Source organism: Neofelis nebulosa, chromosome 15 (assembly GCF_028018385.1).
Source record: "Neofelis nebulosa isolate mNeoNeb1 chromosome 15, mNeoNeb1.pri, whole genome shotgun sequence".
Classification (NCBI taxonomy): Eukaryota; Metazoa; Chordata; class Mammalia; order Carnivora; family Felidae; genus Neofelis; species Neofelis nebulosa.
Window position 1 is genome coordinate 59,883,984 of NC_080796.1, and position 25,975 is coordinate 59,909,958.

A 25,975-nucleotide genomic window follows, 5' to 3' on the forward strand; every position below is an offset into this window, starting at 1 on the left:
CATGTGTATTTGAATCAGAAATATTATTCTTCAAATTAATGTTTGCTGAGAAGAAATTTGGCTTGTTTGTCTTGGGCAGTGTCATTTACATAACCAGAAAGGCACTAATACTTTCTCTTCATAATTTTCCTACAAACCCTCACTCATGACTGAAGATTGACCTGTATCAAAGGGTTTCAACACCTAACATTGCAAGAGGATCCTAAGCGAAGTTTCACGATGTATTCAGAGCTCAGGACCAAACAGGGGAAGGCGTGAGATGCTAACAAACGATGTTAGAGGAGGGCTGAGGGTCTGGGAAAGAAGGTGTTTTTCTCTGCTTGCCTGATGTGAATACATTGCTTTTGGAAGGGGTTTTCAGTCTGCACATCCTTTATGTCTGCTGGTCCCTGCCTTACATGGTGTCCTTTTTGTCTTAGACGGTTAAGTTGTGGACGTCTCCTCCACCCCTAATTCATATGTCAAGTTCCAAACTCCCGAGGTGGTGGTGTAAGATGAGGCATTTGGGAAGTGATTGGGATATGAGAGTGGAAACTCATGGTAGGGTGGGTGCCCTCATGAAAGAGACTCACAGAGCTCCCTAGTTGCTTCCACCATGGTGAGAACACAGTGAAATGACAGCTGTGTATGAACCAGCAAGTGGGCCCTCACCAAGCATGACATCTGTCAGCACCTTGATTTTGTATTTTCTCAGCGTCCAGAACCGTGAGAAATACATGTGTGTTGTTTATAAGCGCCCCCCCCCCCCAGTTGATACCATTTTTGTTACAGCTGCCTGAAGGGACGAAGTCAGACAGCAAACCCTCAGTTGACAGGTTCTTTGTCTCCTTGACTCTGTTTCTGTTTTACTTTTGCCTTTTCTCCTCTCTTTCTTCCTCCTTCGGGGTTGCTCTTTCATTCTCTCCCCCACTCCCATTCTCCCTTCTCCCTCTCTCCCTCTCCTTCTTCTCCTTATTCGTTACTTATTTAAAGAAAACTTTAATTTAAAACTATGTCTGTGTTGATTGGATGAAGACTGGACCAGGGAGCACAATACACTTCAACCCAGAATGCCTATGGTCTCCTTGTCTCTCCTTCCTTACTCTGTCTCTTCTCTTACCCTCCCCTCCCTCTTTCCTTCTTTTCTTCATTTTAGGTGGCTACATTTAACAAATCCTGCACATCGTGGTGAAAAGAAGCTACATTACCATCTACTACATCCCAGTATCATCTAGCCAGTTGAATGGAAACTCATTCCAACAGAAGGGTATCTGCAGAGCTGAGCTGTTCTTTCTGCACGCAAAAAGGACCCTGTTTTGAGGATAAAAAGTTTTTCCAGGGGTGCCTGGGTGGCTCAGTCAGTTAAGCATCTGATTCTTGGTCATGATCCCACGGTTGGTGGGTTTGAGGCCCACATTGGGCTCTGTGTTGACAGCATGGAGCCTACTAGGGATTCTCTCTTGCCTTCTTTCTCTTCCTGTCCCTAACTCCTGCACTCTCGCTCTCTCTCACTTTCTCTCTCTCTCTCAAAATAAATAAACTTAATTTTTTCCCTAGCTCCACATAAAAGATGATGGAAAATATTAGAATTCTTATTGCAGACATAGTTCCTCCTCTGGGATGACTATGTTCTCTTGGCCAGTGGGCCTCTAGAGGACCGCTCTATAAGTTCATCAGAGGTAAAGCTGATGTGGACTAAGAGATCTCATCCTTCAAGCAGGGCTCAAAACAAAAATATCGCGTGGTAGCTGTGGCTTTTCCCCTTGGATAATGTGTACAAGCTTCCGGTATCAATTCTAGATCCTAGCACGTGCTCCAAAAACATGAATTCCCACCCATTCCCTTATAGAAACAGAAAATGTATTTGCTTTTACAGCCCTGGAATAGTACACATTTTTCAATAATTTAAAATAATAGTAACAGTCAATGTTACCTGTGAAGAAAGTAGTTGATGATGACTCCATTTGGCTTTTTAGGTGGCATCCATTTAACTTCTATGCAAGCTGGCCCCAATGCCTGAAGAACTGGGGAATTTAGGTCCACTGGGGCTGCTTCAGATGTCTTGACAAACGTCCCACTGCTAACTCCACAACTTCCTTTAAAAAAAAAAATCGAGTCCTTTAGTGATTTGTCAAGCGGCGAAAAGAGTTACATATGCATATAGAAGGGTAAGGAGATCACAGAACTCATGTTAGCTGGACTTTTATATATACGCTTGTACACATATTTTAGACTAGTACTATAAATCTTTATATAATTTGAATATAGTTATATGTATATATACTATATTATATATATTTTATGTATATTTAAATAAGGAATCATTTCTGGAAAATCCATTAAGTAACCACAAGTTTATAGAGGCATAGGCAAGAACACTTATGCTTGTCTGAACTGTGGTTTCTCTAGTTTATTACAGTCATTCTAGCCAGAAAGTGATAATATAGTTGAATACCATAAGTGTGTGCGTGACCTGCACATCTTGTCTATTCTTAAGAATATCTTATTTTTGCCAACACTTCGAAATAATTACCATCTCCCAACACACAGGAATCAAACAATCAATTTGAAGAATATTGTGTCTCCACAGCATAGTTTTAGAGACATAGAGATGCAGAAGTTGATTTTGCATTCAAATAAAGAAAACATTGGTTTAAAATAGTCCTATGTTGATTAGCTGAAGACTGGATCAGAGAAAGCAGCATCCTTTAAAACAAAATGCTTTGGTCTGGTTTGTAGAGAGAAGTGGGCAAATGGACTCAAGTTTGGAGATGAGGCAGAGCAAAATCGCAGACCACTCATTCTAACCAACTCCATGGGAACTGATACTCATTTGGAAATAGAAGTTCCTAAGCACATGTAAGATGGGGTTGCCACCACATGCTGAGTATAAGATCGGGACATCTCTTTAAGGTGAAGCAACATGTTTTATACACCAATACGAGTTACATCTTTTCTTCTCTTATCAATATATGATGTAACATTTGGATGGATGAAGGGACTGAGGGAGGCTTTTCCTCAAGACCACTCAGATAGATGATGATTTCATAGACCACTAGCTTATGCCATAGAACTCAGGGTGACAAGCTGCGTATATGAGATAAGGTTCAGGGAAGCACCATAAAATACGTAAGATTCATTTGAGCGTAACTCAGCTTATAAATAATGCCTCCCCTCACCCCCAAATAAAACTTAAATAAACCAAACTGAGTACCTTTTCTTGAAAATTTCACAATACTTATTTCGTTTTATATTACCAATGATTCCTTATGTGATCTAGGTGTTTTTCTTTTAAAGGGCCTTATAAAACAAGACTTTGCAAAACCACCATTTTAATATATTTAAATATTCATGATTTAATGTGCAGAAATGCATAATGCTTCACTCAATGGCAGGCTCTGATTTTTCTGGGTAAACAGTCCAGTACAAATAAGAAATGAAATGTTAGTCTTTGTATTTGAATTAAGAATCTATTCCTTTTTAATGAATTTTTTTTCCACAAAATGCTTTTTTTATAAAAGCCCAGGACAAGTGTCTGAAAGACTTTCACCATTTTGACACGCTTGTATCCTTATCTCATATTGTGTGAATGGAGCCAAATTTTCCAGAAGGATGGATTGATGATAACCAACAGAGGTGGTCAGAGGTGCCACACTTCCAGCATTGAGTAAGACATTGTACTCCACAGGCATTTGGGGGATAAGGATCCCTTTAAAGAGAGAGAAAGAGAAAACACAAAGGTATGCTATACAAAATGGCCAACAAATATTTGTCTTTTAAAAGCAATGTTATCTTTAAAATAGTTTAAATTAAGTATTACTGAATGTAGCAATGAACAGTTGCATGAATGTATATTCCAGAAGTAAAACAATGTGTATCACCCATTTTCAAAAACAAATGAAGTATATATAATAGTTCTATCCAAAGGGATACTCCACAGGCAAATAAAAACAAAAGCACGTTCCACTTCTTAAAAAATACAAGGGAATTAGAAATGGTGTCATATATTTTTGCTAGGCTTACTTACTCTTAAAGTACATAAAAAACCCCACCAGTTTTGCTTGTGACAATAATTTTTCTGTAGGCATTGTGTATGCATCCAGTCTGACACAGATCCTTGACATAATAGCCCATAAAGTATCCAAATCATAGTCTACCTAGAGAATTCCCAGTGCATTAATTATTGAGTCAGGACAGTCCACTTTGTCAGGGAGACTTATGGACCTAAATACATATGAAATTTGGGTTCAAAAACTGTCATTTTTCACAATGCTTCCTAAAGAAAGAAGGTCTTGTCAGCTTAGCCTCTTCACAATCTAGTCATATAATTAAATGCCTGTAAGTTTTATTTGGTCATGAACAACATGGACTTTTTTTTTCAAGGAGAGTCTATGAGCCTCGAATGAAGAATATAAGGGAATTTCGCGCTAAGCTTGCTCATTGATCTGATAGCTTATAACATTTGTGGGTTTAATTACTTGCCTTTGTAGTGCTTAAATATGTTTCTCTTGGCTGTAGAAACAATGAAATCAACAGAACATGACTCAATAACCCTTGAGAAATGAGGTCTAAAAAAATAAAATGAAGGTTTTTTGTAGATATAGCCCCAATGTATAAGGAGTGGAAGAGCCAGTAAAAGCCAGAGATGCTCTCAGGATTTGGTGCAGGATGGATGAAAATAAGGAGTCTCTGAAGGATATATGCATCACAGTCAGGAGTGATGAGTTGTTTCCTGGAAAGATACTAGATTTCGCTGAACCCAGACTGGGAATTTTTGTTCTAAATTGGAGCATCCTCGTTAAATTATCTTTGTCTTAATAGCTTAAATTACTGCTATTCTATCATTGAGATTCTTAAATTCTATCTCCAGCTTTATATCTCTCTTGCATTCCAGATTTCTATTTAAAAAAAAATTTTTTTTTTCACGTTTATTTATTTTTGAGACAGAGAGAGACAGAGCATAAACAGGGGAGGGGCAGAGAGAGAGGGAGACACAGAATCTGAAACAGGCTCCAGGCTCTGAGCTGTCAGCACAGAGCCCGACGCGGGGCTCGAACTCACGGACCGTGAGATCATGACCTGAGCTGAAGTCAGACGCTTAACCGACCAGGCCACCCAGGCGCCCCCAGATTTCTATTTTCAACAGCCTACTTTACAGAGTCCTCAATCTCAACAGGCCTAAAGCAGAATCACTATATTTTCCACTCCCAAACCTATTCTTCTTGGGTTTTCTTTCTGTTTTCCTAAGGCACAAACAGGCCTTAGAGTAAACCCTTAGGGTAAGATTTTTAGAGTAGACCCTGCTTTTTTTACTCAGTTGCAGCCATAACCCAAACAAGAATAGCCATCTCATTGCAATCCAGTTTTATGCAGGACAGCATACATTATCTAATACTACCAGAATGTCAACTTCATAAAGTCAGGGACTCTGTTCTCCCCGGTGTGGTTCCAACGCCTAGATTTTAGCACAAAGTTGCAGCTCAACAAATGTTGGTTAACTGACTGACTGAATGAATGAAACCTCAGGACAATATTGTAAAGTAAATTGCATTACTTTTTTTTTTTTTTTTTTTTTTTAAGATGAGAAAACCAGGGCTTGGGGGAGTCAAACAACTTGTTCCAGATTGCACATTGATTAATTGGGATAGTCACACTTGAACTCAGGCCCATCTGATACCAAAGCTTATCTCTCTATATTACTCTCTCTCTTGGTAATGGAGATTTGGATTAGGACAACTGGGGGGAAAAGGAGAGGATAATTTTGAGAAAACATGGGTACCCAGAAAGAACAGGTATTGGACACTGATTCAAGGTCTGGGAAAAAAAAAAGTGATGGAAAAATTAAAATCCCACTAATGGAACAAAATTACAGGTGAATATTTAAAGTTCTGAACAGCAGGTTTCCAAAACTGAACCACACACACCCTGGATGTTTGTGGACTTGTGTTGACTTATTTTCAAGACAAGGACAAAAATGGTAGCTCTTCCTGGAATATCAGTTTGACCCGTAAAATTTGGGAAATGCGTGGCCCCACTGCCTGAGCGATGGAAACCAGCAGAATCCCACTTTTCCTTGTTTGCAAAAATTTGGTATGGATTTTTCTTCCTAAAAAGGCCCAGACTAGGAAATTATAGGGTTATTGACCGATTAGAACTTTTACTAGTCAGTCATTTTAACTCTAAAGTTACCTCAGAACTAACCATATGACAACAGAGTTTATGCTGACAAAACCAGTGTGTTGAACAAGTCCTACTCATGATGCAATCAAAACACAACTTAATTTTAGTTGTTCACTATTGCTTTAAAATGAATTCATCATGGGTAATCTTCTATAGATACAGGATGAAAATTTGGCTGGGCCCACGTTTCTGCTGAATCTCAAGTAATAGGCATTTCTATGTTATTTTGTTTCCATGGAGAAAAAACACATCAAGACAAAGATTAATGCCTAGAAAATTCAAATAAATTTATTTTTCTCTTTAATGGCTTCATGAATACACATAATGGGTTTATTTAGAAAAGGTTCTTAAGGCCTAATTCTGAACTGTAAGACAAAACTGGGAATGGTTTTACTGCTTCCAACAAGACTGCTATAATTAAAATGAAGTTGGAGAGTTGATGAAGAGAGTTGATTATAGGGACCATTTGAGACTCTCGGTTCATTAATGGAGAAGGAAAACCTATGTGCTGTATTAGAGGTAGAATAAAGAACAGTATAATCAGGCTTTTTCCCCCCACTAAAAATGTTCTTTGGAGATTGTTGTTCAAAGTAGTAAAAAAGATTGAAGAACGGATCAGGGACTTTCTCAGTTTGCAGGTGGACATCTCAGCAATAAGATACGTTTATGGAAATTTCCATTCATTCGGAATGGCACAGTATTCTACCTCACATGCTGGGAATTTCTCCTTATTGTTACCCTGACGTAGTCTGTAAAGCAGTGGGGGGGGGGGGGAAAGGTTGCTGTTTGTACCCACATATTTATAATAAAATGAAGACAGAAAGAATTGCCTGGACATTGAACCTATTATTGGGGTCAGCTTTCTCCAGAACAACCTAGTATCTTGAAATATAACAGCATATTACTCTTTAGCCAAAGAGATTAGTAAAAAACAAATTTTTCCCCTAATGATAAATTATAAAACACACTAAGGTTTGGATGAAGACAAACGCATTGGAATACAATGGCAAATTTGTATGAATCTTTAAGATAAAAAGCAAGACCTTGAAGAAATCACAAGCTTAGGGTAATTGCTTTAGGCTGTTTCTAGACCTCCTGGGATTGCATTTTCATTCTTTCTTCTCTGTTTCTAGGGTAGATTTTACAGAAAAGTTTGACAAACACACATTTGAAAAATACTCCATCGTTCTTGTTGAACTAGACAAACCACAGAATGGAGCGAAACAGATCAAATCCTTCCTCTGCCCTTATTTGTTTCTGATAAGTTACCTAACCTCTATGAACACTGGCCTCTTCATCTCTAAAATGATGATACTAACAGCCATCTCATAAAGAGCTATAAGGATTAAATTAGAAAATGCATGTAAAACATTTTAGTGCTTTCCTACAACATAGAAAGTGCTGAATAAATGGCAGACATTTCAGCAAAACAAAACGAAATGGAACAAAATGCAAAACGAAACCCACAACTATGACTCTCAAAGTTTTATGTGTCCTCAAACACTCTGAACTCACCTTTTATATTAAGTTTCTATTCCAATTACAAGTAAATGTTATATTCTTTCAAGTAAATATCTTTATAACAATACTTTATCTAATTTTGTTTTTTATGAATACTTGGATACAATCAAACTGTATTCCTATGAAGATGTTTTATTTTTCAATTCTAGCAGTAATTTAGAACAGTCTTTTCTCCAATTCATCTGACATATGTCTTCAGTCTATAGCTACTGGTCTGCTTCCAGTAACTTCTCTGCCTAGAAGGACAGAACTCCTAGGGGGTCAAGGAACACAATTGCGCTTCTGCTACATTTCAAATATAGACATAACCTTGGTCTAGGTTTAAACATGGCCAGTCAAGGCATGAACCTGGAAAATGTATTTTTCACGTCTTGGCTAATTGGAAATAAACGTCCTTTACATATACCTATGAAGTGTTGAAACAGAAAATGCTCCTTGAAGCTGTGAGCATGTCAAACAGTGACATGTATTTAGGAAAGAGGGCCCCTCCACTGTCATCATTTACAGGACTGTGACATGAAAGCTTCCTGTGTCCCTGCAAGCCCTATACCATCTGCAATGAGTCTGAAACGACCTAGCCCCCTGGTATTCTGATGACTAAATGAAATGAAATGGGCATATTTGTTAAAGTCAGCTGGGAAGCCACACGACTTGGTTAGTTCCCGAGTTCATAAATTTATGTCAGAGCAAGAGGAGCAGTGGAAGCTCAAGTGAACCAATTTACCCTAAGTGCAAATGGCAGTTTTGTTATTTGGTGTCAAAGTTACCAGTCGCACAATGACAAGCTGCCATAACACATTTTCTTGTTCACTAAAGAACAAGGATTTCGTTGGTTAATATTCCTTGCAAGGCTCCTTTTCATAATTTACAACAACTAGATGCTGATAGGTTATTTAACATTTATGAAGTTAAGATGTAATCAGAAAAACCCTGATTATCTTTACAAATAAAAAAGTTAAATTATTCAACTTTTTTTTTCTCCATGGCTTCATTTCACAGCAGGTGCATACTTTACAATGGGGCAAGTCAATCAAATAATCCTTCTTAAAAATCTTTTTTTAGGAGCTGGAGCAGCAACAATTCTAAGAGGAAAACTATTAATTCGGTTTGGTAGCTGCATTTGCTTCAAAACATTCGTTGCACTTAATGTAATGCTCTGAACAAATCAGCCTAAATTCTTGCTTGTATATTTTGGTAGGCATATTTTGGTTATGCCCTTTTGGAAGTTTGGAAGGGAAACAAGACTCTCTTAAACATACATCCATTCCAACTATATGGAAATTTTACATAACTTTGTATAATATTTATCATTTTATGGCCTTTCTACCCTAATAGATAATAGGGTTCATGACAGGAAGGACAATGACTCATTCTTCTTTGTAGCTTTCAGGGTGTCTAGCATTATGCCTTGCTCCTGAGTGGGACTCAGCAAATATTCTTATGTTCATTAAAATGAAGACAGGAATCAATACACCCAAAGGCTAGTGAGTTATATCTCATGGAGTTTTAAGCTACAAATAAAACACTCCTAGTGGATTATTGGATGGGCTGCTCTTGAATTACATTGTCCTCATTCATATTTGCTATATTTATAGCAAAGTTATTTTTTAGCTTTTGAACTGGATCATAGTAGAAGTTAGAAAAAAATCATTTGCTTTCTGCACTGGGCACTGTTTATGTAGAAAAATACTGAGAAAATATAACAGTAATTCTGGCTACAGAATTTGGAGTCAGATCCATTGTGGGTTGGTTCTAACACCTACGTGTAAAATAACCAAGATTACAAAATTTGGTAATATCTATATTGATTTGTTGTAATTAGTAAAATGGGCAAAACAATAGGGTATACTATATTAGGTTGTTAAAAGCATTAAATGAGATACATGTAAATTTCTGAGAAAAAATGTCTACTACATATAAGAACTCAGTAAAACAAGAAATTCATTAAATAAAAAAAGCAAAGGCAACAAAATAAAAAACTCAACAAGTGTGTCACATCAATTACAAGCCTTCTGCACAGCAAAGGAAGCCATCAACAAAAGGAAAAGTCAACCTGTGGAATGGGAGAAGGTATTTGCAAACCATTCATCTAATAAGGGGCTAATATCCAAAATATATAAGGAACTCATACAGCTCAATAACAAAAAACAAATGAACCAATTAAAAAATGGACAAAGGCTATGAATAGACATTTTTTTCCCCAAATAAGACAGACAAATGGCCAACAGGCACATGAAAATGTGCTCAACATCCTTAATGATTAGGGAAATGCAAATGAAAAACAAGATGCGATCTCATACCTGTTAGAATGACTATTATCAAAAAGAGAAAAGATAACAAATACTGGTGAAGATGTAAAGTAAAAGGAATGTTTGTACATTATTGGTAGGAATGCAAACTCATATTTCCAGTTTACTATGGAAAACAGAAAGGAGGTTCCTCAAAAAATTAAAAATAGAACTACTATATGATCCAGGAATTCTACTTCTGAGGATACAGCCAAAGGAAATGAGATAATTATCTCAAGGGCTATCTATACTCCCATGTTCATTGCAACATTATTCACAATAGTCAAGTTACAGAGACAACTGAAGTGCCTATCCATGGATGGATGAAGAAAATGTAATACACACACACACAAACACACACACACAAACACACACACACACACACACACACACACACACACTGGAATACTTTCAGCCTTAAAAAAGGAAGAAAATACTACCATTTGTGACAACATGGATGAAACTGGAAGGCATTATGCTAAGTGAAATAGCCAGACAAATACAATAACTTTATGGTATCAGTTATGTGTGGAATCTTAAAAAAAATCAAACTCCTAGAAACGAAGTAGAATGGCAGTTTCCAGGGACTGGAGGATGGGGGAAATAGGGTGAAGTTGGTAAAAGGGTACAAACTTACACTTATAAGATGGATAAGGTTAGAGGATCCAAGATATAACATGGTGACTATAGTTGACAATACAGTACTGTATAATTGAAATTTGCTAAGAGAGTAGAACTCGTATTCTCACCAAAAAGAAAAAAAAATAAATACGTGAGATGATGCTTGCATTAATTAACTCAATGGTGGGAATCCTTTCACAACGTATATATGTCAAAACACCACATTGTACTCTTTAAATATATTATAATCTCATTTGTCAATTATACCTCAATTTAGCTGAAAAAAGACGGATTTAACACTCTTCTACATAAAATGTAAATCATTGAAACGAGTTTTACACTTTCTTCTGAAGTTCAGCCTGGGTTTTGTACTTATAAGAAAATTGAAATAATTGTTATTGTTGAATCCCAATTAATGTGATGTAAATTTTTTAGAAAGCTTAATGCCTATTTTGGCTTTAAATGGCTAGTAACTGATCTAATACACTGCTGTTGAGCTAACTGACCACCAAGATGTCTAATGTCTGTGGATAGACTATATTGTGCCTAAATGCCCTTTATCAAAACTTTGCTGATAAAAAGCATTTTTATTCCTAACCAATATCTTTTTATTTCTAAGAAATGTTAATTGAAATGATTTCTCATAGAAGAATTGTTGCTAATTCTTTTCTTTATTGGACCAAGAGATGAATGTTAATGGAAAAGAACCAGTATTTTGATATTATGCATGAAACCCAAATAACACAATCTTTAGTGAGAAAAGTGTGTTGGATACGGTGACATTATTAATTAGAACATGATGAAGGGCTAGAATAGTTCAAAATATAGTCATCACCTTGATAAATTAGAAAGACTCATTATTACCTTCAGGGTTTAAATAATTTTGAATGTTTGTTTTCTGAAACAGCAGGAATATCTCTATTCTTATTCTGAGTAAACCATTTATGTTACATGAAATATTTGCTTCTTCATTTTCTATGATTTTTTACCCATTAGTTGAACATATATCCTTTGCTGTATTTAATATGAATGTGTAAGTCCTGACCTGAGGTTAGGAGCTGGTAAAAGGTGAGAAGGAACGATTAGGAATAAACTAGCCTGGCTGACATCTGTAGCTTGAATAATAATAGCCAGCATCCAGGTAGTGCTCACTAAATGCTTACCCATGCTCTCTCACTGACTTTGCATAACAGCAGTACAAGGTAAGCATTTAATATCCCCTTTCACAGATGAGAAACCTGAAGTTCAGAGACACTGTGCAACTAGCCCAAGGCCCCAGAAAAATTAAATGGTTGACCCCGTTCCACCTAGAAACCAGGATTTCCTTTTCAGAAATAAGTGGCAAAAAAAGATAGGTATCCAGAAGATGACATACAGCATTTGGAAAATATGTGTATGTGTCCTGTTTGTCTTTAAAGAAGAAATATGTATTTGTGTATGTGTGAATATACAAATATGTATTTGTGCATGTCCATGTGTGTTTGAGGTTGAGTTACTGTGGAGGGAGGGATAGGCTTCTAAAGGAAACCAAGTGTTTGACTAATTTTAAGCAGCAGAAAGTCCACAATTTATACTCAACTGAATGATGAATATTAGAAGCTTACTCACTATTTGTTCTTTCATTAATTCAGCAAACATTTTATAAAGATATGCTATTTGTGCACCATCTGATTTGGAGGTACAAATATATACAAAAGAGTAGAAATCTTGATTTTCTAGAGCTTGCAATTGAAGTATTTTGATAATCTTACTACTGACATTTATCTTATCAAGTAATAATGATATGAAAGGGAACCGGGGTTTACTGGAAGGTATGAGAATGTCTACCAAGGTTTTAAAATAGTATTTGAATATTCTTTTTGTGGACTTTTGAGAATGACTCCCTCTCCCACCTTACTAAAATCTTTCTGCATTTGGAATCTGGCTTTGCTAAGTCATGTCTATTCTTCCTGGACTTTTGGATTGATAGGCAAAGACTTCTGGTTACTAGCTCCTTCACGCCACAGGAGAAAACTATTGCCAGGTAGATATTTTCCCTTTAGGGGCTCACCATTTCCACAATTAATTCTTCTGATCTTGACATTTCCAGCCAAAAACATTTGGTTTTTGCCAACACCTAGCTCTGTTTCTTGGCCCTCTGGGCTACTATTTCAAAGAGCATAGTTGCTGTATCCCAAATCTGAAAGACGTTGGGTAATAAATAAAACGTTTGATTTGGATCTCAGAGTTAAGCCAAAGACACGCAGAGACTGCATTCACAAGGCAGTTGTAGAGAACAGACCTGAATTTGGATCTCGGCTCTGCTGTGTAACCTTGAGTATATCATATCACTTCTTTGAGATTCAAATTTCTTTCTTTCTTTCTTTTTTAAATTTTTAATGTTTATTTCTTTTTGAGAGAGAGTGAGACAGCATGAGCGGAGGAAGGGCAGAAAGCGAGACACAGAATCTGAAGCAGGCGCTAGGCTCTGAGCTGTCAGCACAGAACCCAATGTGGGGCTCGAACTCATGAACCGTGAGATCATGACCTGAGCTGAAGTCGGACGCTTAACGGACTAAGCCACCCAGGCGCCCCGAGATTCAAATTTCTTATCTTAATATGGAGATAATGATATTGTCACCCAGAGTTTGCATGAGTATTAACTGAGGTAAAGCAAGGAAAGTGCTTATCAAAGTGTTTGGCATACACTAGAAATTTAACAAATGGCAAATATAAACAAGTGATACTATGCATATAAATGATATTTGTCAATAGTGTTTCAATTATACTTCCCCTGAATATTCTCACACATTCCGGGGGCCTCACTTCCTTTTCTGGTAGGATTTATAAACATGTATTAAGACTTAATTTATAGATATCATTGAAACAATAGTTTATAAGCTGAAAACACACTTAATTGCCTAGGTAATGTTCTGTTGCCAAGCAGCCGCATAGACATTTTTTCCCCCAGCAACTTACCTGTGTAAAGTCACTCTATTCACACTGACCACAAAACAAAATACGTGTAAAAAAAAAACAGTTAACTGAACCACCATTTGGGGTTTGTACATTCAAGAGAAAGTGGTCTGATTCATGTTTTCAAAGAAATATTGTAATTGACCACTTTTACTTGGTGTATGATTCATGACTACTAAATTTGAAGCACATCAAAATCATCAGGGGAACTTAAAAAAAAATCTAGATTGCTTAACTTCATCCCCAGAGACTTTTATTCAGTAAACTTGGGGTTGAGAATTGGTCTTTGCAAAAGTTTTCTGGGTGATTCTAATGTTCATTCAGATTTGGGAACTATAGGGATGGAATGTTTAGCCATTTTTTTCAGTTCCGCTTATGATGTCATCATTTGTAATGGCAGGGGGTATGGTGAATACCCAGAAAGCTCTTGATTGTGAGCAAATAAACAACCTCTGGTTATAACAAGTTTGTTTTCTTTCTATTTAAGACATATATTTGTGACTATTCAGAAACAGAAAAATGTTTTTATTATCCAAATCAAAACACAGCATGAGGTAGTTTCCAGTAAAATCAACTGTAGATTATACACAAGTCAAAATCATCTGCCTGTTTACTGAGTTCAAAATCCTTCTAGGCACCAGGAAAAACTTTAATTTAAGATTTTAATCTTTCCATATATTACAGGGTTTCTGTAATGGATTTTGTGCATCTGAAACTAAAAGATTGACAGGCCTGGATATTATAGATTTTTTAACCATTGGTTACATGGTCAGAGTTAGTGTGTGAGGCATTTCTATGATATCCCCTAGGCTGCACTAGACTGAACAATTTCCACAAAGCCTGAGGTAGACAAGAGTTAAGGTTACGTTTAAAAAAGCAGAAGGTGTGTTTTATTCCACAACAATTCTTTTCCAAGTGGAAACATTATACCCTAAGCATAAAAATATGATGTTGGATTCAAAGGAAAAATGACAAAATGCAGGGAAATTCTAAAGAAGTCTTAAAAATTTACAAACACAATCCTGCAGTGCACTATTTTATCATTTTAAAACCAGGGGGCTTGGAACCTAGCAAATGCTGAAGCAAATACATTTTCAAAATAAATAATTGAAGACAAAAATAATTTCCCCCAAAGAACCATCACTACTTACAGAACATTACACAGTGTCTGCCAGTTATATAAATTACCTCCTGTAATCTTTGCAACAACCCAAGTGTAGGTGCTATCGCTATTTCCATTTTACAGACGCACAGAACAGAGACTCAGGGAGAAAGACTGACTTGTGTAGTCAGCTCACAGGTGGAACCATTGGGCTATGAATCCTGGTTTTCTCTTTCATCTCACACCCGTTGTCTTCGGGTCCTTACGGAGTGTAAGGTCTTCAGATTAGCAATGGCAATTTATGTGTATAATAATGTTAAAATGACAAGAGATTTGATAAGCCATGGAACTTCCTCATCACATGGCTTGGAAATCATTAATTTTGCTTATCATCTTGGACTTTCTCTTACTGTTCTTTGAGAATTTGGGTTGTAGAACACCCTGGTCTGAGTCTGAGAAATCTCTGGTTAATACGCTAAATCTGGTCTCTGACTGGCTCTTTTCTGCCTCATTTTACTTCATGGCACAAAAGCACTACAGCGCTGTAAAGATGCCAAGGAGAAATATGCTAAAAGATGGAGAGATGGCAATGCTGTTCCATGCAAGGAGACGTTGATTCTGTAAAGGGATATTCAAGTTTGTACATTTTCCACAGCAGAAGATATGTGTTTTATTCCATCAAAACGAAGAACAGAGTTCAAGATCTGTGTTCCTAAGACTGAGATAAGAAGCATAGCACTTTTTTTTTTTTTTAAATTTTTTTTTTTTTTTTCCAACGTTTTTTATTTATTTTTGGGACAGAGAGAGACAGACAGAGCATGAACGGGGGAGGTGCAGAGAGAGGGAGACACAGAATCGGAAACAGGCTCCAGGCTCCGAGCCATCAGCCCAGAGCCCGACGCGGGGCTCGAACTCACGGACTGCGAGATCGTGACCTGGCTGAAGTCGGACGCTTAACCGACTGCGCCACCCAGGCGCCCCGAGAAGCATAGCACTTTATGACACAGGCTGGCACCAGTCATTGTTCCTTTCTGTTGTTTAATTTAATGTGTTGTATATTTATATTTTAAAACAAAGGTGGATGCAATCATTTATATTTAATATCTTGGACAGACTTACATTTTTTTTTTTTACTTATAAAGCTCTTGATAAATTTTCTCCTGTGAATTTGACCAAATTAAGGCCCTTTTGTTTTTGATCTTAGGTTAGGACATCAGAAGGCTCTTGGTTCATGAGAATTGAAGTTTTATATATTAGGCCTGTATGTTACTTTCTTGACTATATTACCTGTTTTTAGTTTTTATTTTAATTCCAATTAGCTAACATAAAGTGTTATATTAGTTTCAGGTGTATGATATAATGAGTAAGAATTCCATATGTCACGTAGTGCTCATCACAAGTCATATTAAGCCCCATCACCTTCCTCAAAAAACTAAAAATAGAACTACCCTACGACCCAGCAATTGCACTACTTGGTATTTATCCAAGGGATACAGGTGTGCTGTTTCGAAGGGACATGTGCACCCCAATGTTTATAGCAGCACTATCAACAATAGCCAAAGTATGGAAAGAGTCCAAATGTCCACTGCTGGATGAATGGATAAAGAAGAAGTGGTATATATATATACAATGGAGTATTACTCGGCAATCAAAAAGAATGAAATCTTGCCATTTGCAACTACGTGGATGGAACTGGAGGGTATTACGCTAAGTGAAATTAGTCAGAGAAAGACAAAAATCATATGACTTCACTCATATGAAGACTTTAGGAGACAAAACAGATGAACATAAGGAAAAGGAAACAAAACTAATATAAAAACAGGGAGGGGGACAAAACAGAAGAGACTCATAAATATGGAGAACAAACTGAAAGTTACTAGAGGGGTTGTGGGAGGGGAAATGGGATAAATGGGTAAGGGGCATTAAGGAATCTACTCCTGAAATCATTGTTTCACTATACGCTAATTTTGATGTAAATTTTAAAAAATAAAAAATAAAATAAAAAAATAAAAAAATAGTCATCTTAAAAAGAAAAAAAATAGAAATGTTGCATAATCATAGATTTATATCTTATAAAATGATTTCAACCTGAAAAAAAAAAACAAAAAAAACAAATCCCCATCACCTATTTAACCCGTCCCCCACCACCTCCCCCTCTGGTCACCATCAGTTTATTCTCTATAGTAGAGTCTGTTTCTTGGTTTCTCTCTCTCTCTCTCTCTCTCTCTCTTTCTCCACCCCCACCCCTGCCTTGGCTCATTTGTTTTGTTTCTTAAATTCTACATCTGAGTGAGATCATATGGTATTTGTCTTTCTTTGACTGGCATTTCACTTAGCATTATACTCTTTGGTTCCATCCATGTCATTGCAAATGGTAAGATTTTATTCTTTTTTTATGGATGGACAATATATATACATTCGTTCTTTATCCATTCATCAATTGATGGACTGATGGGCATTTGGGCTGCTCCCATATCTTGGTTATTGTAAATAATGCTGCTACAAACATAGGGGTGCATATATTCCTTTGAATTAGTGATGTACTATTCTTTGGTTGAATACCGGATAATGCAATTGCTGGATCTTAGGGTAGTTCTATTTTTAACTTTCAAGGAACCTCCATAACTGTTTTCCACAGTGGCTGCACCAGTTTGCATTCCCACCAACAGTGCAAGAAGGTTCGCCTTTCTCCACACCTGCGCCAACAACTGTTGTTTCTTGTGTTTTTCATTTTAGCTATTCTGACGTGTGAGGTGATAACTGCATTGTAGTTTTGACTTGCATTTCACTGATGATAAGTGTTGATAAGCATCTTTTCATGTGTCTGTTGGTCAACTGTATGTCTTCTTTGGAGACATGTCTGTTCATATCTTCTGCCCATTTTTAAAATTGGATTGTTTTTTGGGTGTTGAGTTTTATAAGTTCTTTATATATTCTGGATACTAACCTTTTATTGAATATGCCATTTGCAAATATCTTCTCCCATTCTACAGGTTGCCTTTTAGTTTTGTTTGTTTTCTTTGCTGTGTAGAAGCTTTTTGTTTTGATGAAGTCTCAATAGTTTATTTTTGCTTTTGTTTCCCTCGCCTCAGGGGACCTATCTAGAAAAAAGTTGCTACAGCTGATGTCAGACAAATTACTGCCTGTGCTCTCTTCTAAGATATTTATGATATTAGGGCTCATGTTTAGGTCTTTAATCCATTTTGAATTTATTTTTGTATATGGTGTGAGAAAGTGGTCCAGTTTAATTCTTTTGCATGTTACTGTCCAGTTTTCCCAACACCATTTGTTTCCCAACACCATTTCTTTGTTGAATATTAATTGACCATGTAATTGTGTTTTTTTCCCTTGGGTTTTCTATCCTGTTCTATTGATCTATGTGCTAGTACCATACTGTTTTGATTACTACAGCTTTCCAATATAACAAAGTGAAATTGTGATGCCTCTGCTTTTCTTTCTTTGTTTCAAAATTGCTTTGGCTATTCAGAGTCTTTTGTAGTTCCATGCAAATTTTAGGATTGCTTCTTTTAGTTCTGTGAAAAATGTTGTTGGTATTTCAATAGGGATTGCATTGAAAGTATTGATTACTTTGGGTAGTATAGACATTTTAACAATATTATTTTTCCAATCCATGAGCATGGAATGTTTTTCCATTTCTTTATATTGTCTTCCATTTCTTTCATCAGTGTTTTATAGTTTTCAGAATACAGGTCTTTCACCTCTTTGGTTAGATTGATTCCTAGGTATCTTATTAGTTTTGGTGAAATTGCAAATGAGATTGTTTTCTCAATTTCTCTTTCTGCTGCTTCATTATTGGTGTATAGAAATGCAACAGATTTCTGTACATTGATTTGTATCCTGCAACTTTCTGACTTCCAGTACTATGTTGAATAGAAGTGGTGAGAGTGGACATCCGTGTCTTGTTCCTGACTTTAGGGGAAAAGTTCTGTTTTTCTCCATTAAGGATGATGTTGGCTGTGGGTTTTTCATATATGGCCTTTATTATGTTGAGGTATGTTCCCTCTAAACTTATTTTGTTGAGGGTTTTTATCATGAATGGATGCTGTACTTTGTCAAATGCTTTTTCTGCATCTATTGAAATGATTATATAGTTCTTATCCTTTCTTTATTGACGTTATGTATCACGTTGATTTATGAATATTGAACTAACCTTGTGACCCAGGAATAAATCCCACGTGATTGTGGTGAATGATTTTTTTAATTTACTGTTGGATTCAGTTTACTAGTATTTTGTTGAGGATTTTTGCATCTCTGGTCATCAGACCAGATATTGACCTGCAGTTATCTTTTTTGTGGTGCCTTTATCTGGTTTTAATATCAGGGTAATGCTGGCCACATAGAATGAATTTGGAAGCTTTTCTTCCAAATGTCAGCTTAACTCTTTTGTTTTGACAGAGATAATTGTTCAAGTAAATGAAAAATGTATCTTTGCTAATTATTTTATGGAATGGACCTACCGACGGTCAACATGGCTGTTAACCAATTATTTTCAGTGTATGTTATTCTGATGGAGACAATAGAAATTTGTGTCAATTTTATCTAATGATTAGATATTAAACATAAATCACATATTTTGAAGTGAATTTAACACTTTAATGCATTTTACATTGTACTTAAACAAAATTTCCCTGTGTTCCTTATGTTTAAAGACAGGTCAAAGACATTTCACTTTAATCCTTACTCCACAGTAATGCATTCAGATTTGTACCTGAAGATGATGCTTACATCAAAATATGATAACACACTAAACCACAAAAGCAAGTCGCTAGTGACTAAATGGCACAATGGAGGCTATACAGCTCAGAGAGGCAAAACTCAGCTACCATAATTGGTCACAACCTGAGGGACATGGATAGAGTAGACTGTTGTCTTTCTGAATTCCTTATTCACTGCTATAATAAAGACCAGATCATGTAACATCAATGATCCAATCTAGGAAGTCCTGTAGAATGAATGTTTAGGTCATTCAGGCCTATACGACTTACCTTGGATATACATTTAAATAAGGAGACAGATTTGAGTACTTGAAAGAAAGTATTACTTTGATAGAAAAGTATATATCTAGGTATCTAGGTCTCTTTATCTACATATCTACATCTGCATCTATATGTATGTATGCATATACTTACATATGTATAGACTCAGCAATGTGGTTTAGATCATTCTGTTTATATTTACCCAGGAGACAGATTATTTCCTTCTCATTTACTAAATTCAGACGTTTCCATCCTTATCTCAAATGAACTTTCTCTGAAATGTTTTACGTATACACATGAACACACACACACACACACACACACACACACACACACACACACAGGTTTTATTTATTTACCTGGTGGAGTCCAAGCTACAAATATGGAATAAGGCCCAATTACTGTGCTATTACACGGAGGCTGGATTTCCTCTGGTGTGAATACAGGTGTTTGTACAATGTAATCACCACTAGGGCTGCTGCCACCCCCATTTGCAGCTTCCAGTTTATAAATGTATCTGTATTAAAAAGAAAGGATTGTGATAAGGCAATGCATAAGAGATGCACACGGTGATTTCTGGCTTTTCTCTCCATTGTTTGGTCGACAGTTAATGACAAAATGCAAATTCTCTGCTCCTTGTCCAGAAGCTTCACTATTGACTTGATAGTTTTTTCAGAACATGCATCATTCTCTCCAGACTGCCTTATTTCTGTCCTTCTCACTTTATTCCTAACCCTCTAGTAATCAATAGCTTTTCATAAAGATTTCAGGAAAGTCCTGGAGTGTGCCTCTAGATTGTGGAGGATTCAAATGAATCTTTCCCATTTTTAAATGGGTTGGGGTTCAGGGAAATATGTTCAGAGGAAGATGTTTCTAAATTGATCTGCTACTCTCCACAATAAAACTGAATTGATCTCTACTCTCTGCAATAAAACATCTGTTGATCGAAGATATATTTTGTCTTTGCTGAGAAATGAATGGGAATGAATTGCAAATACGCGGAACTTTTTCCCCTAAAATCACTCTACCTATATATAGTGTAGCAAGCAGAGAAAACATTATGCTAGAAGAAAAGGTAGTTGATGTCAAACAAAACCCCTTAAATCTCTTTTATTGCTGGTTTAAGAATGCATGTTTTTGAAGATAATTTGATAATTTCTAAAGCTTAATACTTTGTGTATTTTATATACTTAAAAATCCTCATGCTCTTCTGTCAAATAGAAGACTACTTACATTTTTTTAAAGTGTCATGAGCCACCTGGGTGGCTCAGTCAGTTAAGTGCCCCACTCTTGATTTTGGCTCATGTCACGATCTCATAGTTTGTGAGTTTGAGCCCCGCATCGGGCTCTGTGCTGTGTGGTGACTGCTTGGGATTCTCTCTCTGCCTCCCCCCACTCCCTTCTCTTTCTCAAAAATAAATAAACTTGAAAAAATAAATTAAAAATGTCATGTACTCTGAAGGCTAAAGTAATGAGTTAGCACTTGAGTCTTCAACATCTGAAATGAATTAAAAGATCTCATCAGCTATGAAATGGCTAATGAAAGAGATTAGTTAACCTATTAATTTAATATTGTTTCATTTAGACGGTGCCTTGGTGGCTCAGTCTTTAAGCATCTGACTTTGTCTCAGGTCATGATCTCACAGTTCATGAGCTCAAGTCCCACGTCAGGTGAGTTTGGGTACCAGTTTAGGTGAGCTCCAGCCTTGCTTTGGGTGAGCACAAGCCTTGCTGTGGGTAAAACATGAACCAGCTTTGAGTGAGCACTGCTTCTCTCTCTCTCTCTCTCTCTCTGTCTCTGTCTCTGTCTCTGTCTCTGTCTCTCTCTCTCTGCACCTCCTGGGATCCACTCTCTCTCTCTGCCCCTCACTCACTTGTGCCTCCCCGCTCTCTCAAAAATATTGTTTCATTTAAAGATGCACACTTTTCAAACCTGAAAAATGTAAAATTCTAACTATATGATTGGTAAAGTTTTCTTTGAGTTTACCTGCTGTTGGGCTCCAGGTTTTTATCAGTGAAATTCTGCTCCTCATTGCCACCCAGGAAAACCAAGGTTCCATTACGACTCAATTGATATTGAGAAATGAGGCCATTGGGCTTTTCTGGCGGACTCCAATATAATTCCACTGTCGTAGAATTGATGATAATGTGTCGAGGTGTCACCCAAACTCCTGGAAAAAATAACACAATGAGGTTTTATTGTTAGAGTAAAATATACACCTTATCAAAAGTCACACCATCACCTCACATACTATGATAATTTTATTTTGTTGATAGAAAATTTCATGGTAAAGCAAAAAAATAGAGTTTCCATACTTTTGAGGTAAAATAGACAATTGGGTATAAATATATTTGTCAATGCTTTGATTATTTCATTTGTGGATTGCCTTTAGAAAGTGAATGCCAGACAATTAAGTGGTAGAAAATTTCTCTATCTTGGCTGTTACTCTGACTTTAATCAAGACCTGAAAGACTATCCAGGAATTTTATTTTTATTTTATTTTTTTTAATGTTTATTTATTTTTGACAGAGAGAGATAGAGAATGAGTGAGGGAGGGGCAGGGGGAGAGGGAGACACAGAATCCGAAGCAGGCTCCGGGCTCTGAGCTGTCAGCACAGAGCCCGACGCGGGGCTCGAACTCACAGACTGCGAGATCGTGACCTGAGCCGAAGTAGGACACTCAACCGATTGAGCCACCGAGGCGCCTCAAAGACTATCCAGGAATTTTAAACTTTGATACCTACTTATGTGGAATATGTAGAAGTAATCATAATACAGTATTTACCTGAATTTTTAAATTCAGCGAGTAACATACTTTGCCTTTGCCTCTCTGACACCATGTGCTATGCTCTTTTTCATCCTTTTTCTCATTTACTGGCTCCTCTTTCCCTACAGGAACTCAAAATTATGTGGTGCTTCAGAGACCTGGCTCTCTCCTCTCCCTTATTCTTCCCTCTTCTTACTCCTTCTTTCTAGGGCATCTTCATTTAGTCTCCGTTTTAAATACCATCTCTATGTAGAACATTCCCAAATATGGATCTCTAGACTGAGATTATCTCTTGGCTTCAAGCTCATGAACCCAACCGTCAACTTGACACCTCCACTTGGATGACTAATTAAGTATGAAAGACTTAAAACATCCAAAACAGAACTCTTGGTTTTTTTGTTATAATCTAGTCATCTCCCAATTTGGACCATTTTCTTGGTCAAAACCCACAAAATGTTATTCTTGAGGCTCTCACTGTTTTCACCCCCAAGTGTAATGTGTCATCAAATCCCGCAGGTTCTACCCTGAATATACATAGTTCTCTCTACCTTTATGTCCACCTCTTCTGATCCAAGATATGTTGCTCTCTCTCATGAACTTCTATCACAGCCTCTAAACTGGACTCTGTTTCAAAACTTGCCCTTCTCTATTTCATCATAACCTTTGCAAAGTGTAGAAAGTCTGCACATAAGTTATTGTAATCTTTGTAAAATATACAGCCCTTTTGAAATTAGTCACACAATTCCAATCCCTTATGATAATCTGTATAGTCCTGCATTTTTTCTGGCTCTGGCCTACCTGGCTCCAACCACAAGAGACTCCTTCTATCCCCAGAATTTTTCCTGTTCTTCCTCACCTCTGAGATCTGCACTTCCATTCCTTCTGCCTGGAACACTTTTGTTCATGACAACATGACAATTTTGCAATATATCCTCTTAGTTCAGTGGCCTGTGTGACTATAATCATATCAGGGAGATCTTATTTGACCAACCTTCTCTAACTATAACTGTAACGTTTTCTAGAGTGATCATAACCTAGTTTTTCTCTATCCTATGTCTTTTTCTACTTCCTCTTAGCACTCATAACACAATAATCTTTTTTTCTTGTATTATCATTATTTCTATGTTGTTAACACTGCATGGTCTACTTCTTTCTCCTGCTTCAATATAAAGTTAGCTTCATGAGGGCAGGAATCTTCTATGTATTTTTGTCAATGTATCTTTAGGGATAGATAGCACAATGCCTAACTGATATTGAATAAATGAATTTATTGCAAATACATCCAGCAAATTACTATGTTAAGCACTATAGACAGTTCTAGTTCTAGGAATATAAACATGAGTAAGCTCTGGCTTGTTCCTATAAGGAATTTCCTCTTCTGCATAAAAGTTAAAATATACACACAAACAACTGTTATTCAAGGTCAAACATTCAAGCACTCTTACAGATGTACAAACATATTGATGGAGAACCTAGGCAATGAGGAAGATCAATCCTACCATTTCATGTTGTCATCTAGGTATGCTCTGAATAGACACTGTAACTCTCTTCTTCAGCTTTTAAAAACTCCTGCAATATTAGGTTCCCTGCAATCAATAGTGTTTCGTTGATTGTATCTCTGGTGTAAGTTATCCAGTAAGGGATAAGATTTCAACACTTTTAAAAGAAAAATTTCTGGGACATTCAAAGGCAATTTATTTAGCAACATCCTGAAAGAATCAGGATACATTTTTAAATGGCTCAAACTTGCTAATTTTCTAAGGAACAACTTATTCCTGAGAAGACAGTGTTCATTTTGTTCTGAAAGTTTACTCTTACATACTTGGATAAATTCACCAATCATAGTATACAGTTATGTCTGGGTTTCTCTGCCAACAGTTGGTAGATGAATCAATCATCTAGAGTTCTGACTCAAAGATGATATTAGTTTGTTGATTTAAGAGATAAAGTATAAGTTTTACTTCATAATCTGCTTCCTGAAGTCCCATATTTCTCACCTTGGAGGGTGTATACAAAATCACCAAGGTGCTAGAAAGTCTATTGCTTAGTTTCCACTTTGAGTCAGTAAATACATCCTGTGGATATAGAGTTAATGAAATAACATGAATCAAAATCTTGGGTTTGCCTCATGTTTTAAATAAAAATTGAGTTTGATATTTATACAAGTTGGTGAAAGCTCTGGTCATGTTGGTAATAATTCTGTGTCCATTGATTTGATTTATAAGAGGAAACAGAAATGTGTAAAAAATACTAAGTACTATGGTTTTATTTGTATAATGGCATGGGGACACGATTATCTTAGCAGTTGCCAGAAATCTTTGATAGAATAAGACCCACTTTTGGTGAAATGTCTTATGAATCCCAAGTAGAGAATCTGCCTTCCTCTCTGAGCATGAGTCTCAGGTGGCATCAGAAAAAAACCTATCGTATATAATAGAAGGACAGAACTGAGAAAACTCAAGGGAAGGAAATGGGTGGTCAGGAGAGAAATCATCTAGAAGGCAGGTGGGGGGCAGGTAAACTACATGAGAGGTATGATAAGAAAAGGTCAGAAGGAAATCTTGGTAGATCTTTTGCAATAGCTACCAGAAAAGGAACATGTCTACTAGATTTGTTTTAAATTTGTTTTGAGTGCCATGCAATATTACCTGCTTATTTCTCTACAGATCTTGATTCCAATTCAAAAATCCCAACATTTATTGTGGATTGACTTTCCTTTGGAAGCTAGTGAAGGGACCCTGTTCTGTATTGGCTTATGTCATGGAGGCCTTGACTTTTAGATTATTATTAATTGTTAATTTATTCATCCAACATTCTACTTAATTTTGTGTCACTTTCTGTGTTGGGCACTGTGGATGTGGGGGTAAAGACAAATAGTCTTTACCCTTCAAGGACCCCATAGTATTGTGGTGAATAAAAATGAACAAATACAAATTTATAACCCAGTTTGCTGAGTGCTGTAAGAAAAGAAGCATAGTGCTTTAGAGCACTTAGGAAGGGTACCAACACAGACTGGGAGTAATATGGGGATAGAGGGGAAGCAGGAGAATTCTAGAAGGGGAGAGATGTGAGCCCAAGTTTGAAAAACTGGGAGTTAGCTGAGTTAGTGAGAATGTAGGGAAAGAAATCAAAACTGTGGGAAAGCCACACAAAGTCTTTGAAATATGGGTAAGTATGGTAGAATTCCAGGTACTTCAGCATGACTGGTACATTGGAGGGCATGTGAGGAAGACAGAAAGATTTAACAGATTGGCAGAGTTTAAAGTTTGAGGGGTCTATTTTGCTCTACTAAGAAGATGTGGATTTTTTTTTTCCTGGAAGGAAATGGGATTTTATGGAGGTGACTTGGCACAAGGGAGGAAAGAATTGGAATGGGAATATGAGGAAGAAGAGAAATCTCTAGAGGCAGGAAGACTAAATTACGAAAAGTTATAGGAGTCTGAACTAAGGCAACACCAGAAGGGATGGAAAGCAAGAAAGCATTTTAAAAAAATCCTTAAGATTTAAAATTACTAAGATTTTATGAAGAACTACATGTTACAACCTAAAAAAAAACAAACAGAG

The 25,975-nt window shown here is 36.6% G+C and overlaps 1 protein-coding gene across 2 annotated transcripts in view; it reads right to left on the bottom strand.

The window, feature by feature from the left end:
• Positions 1-25,975, bottom strand: part of USH2A (usherin) — a 745,506-nt gene that overhangs the window by 110,527 nt on the left and 609,004 nt on the right. For both annotated transcript variants that reach the window (XM_058701414.1, XM_058701413.1), the window contains 4 exons: positions 21,631-21,814; positions 20,003-20,160; positions 3,530-3,688; positions 1,913-2,075 (listed from right to left, as the gene is read on the bottom strand). In XM_058701414.1, coding sequence (XP_058557397.1) covers positions 1,913-2,075; positions 3,530-3,688; positions 20,003-20,160; positions 21,631-21,814 — 664 coding nt within the window. The remainder of the gene's footprint in view (positions 1-1,912; positions 2,076-3,529; positions 3,689-20,002; positions 20,161-21,630; positions 21,815-25,975) is intronic.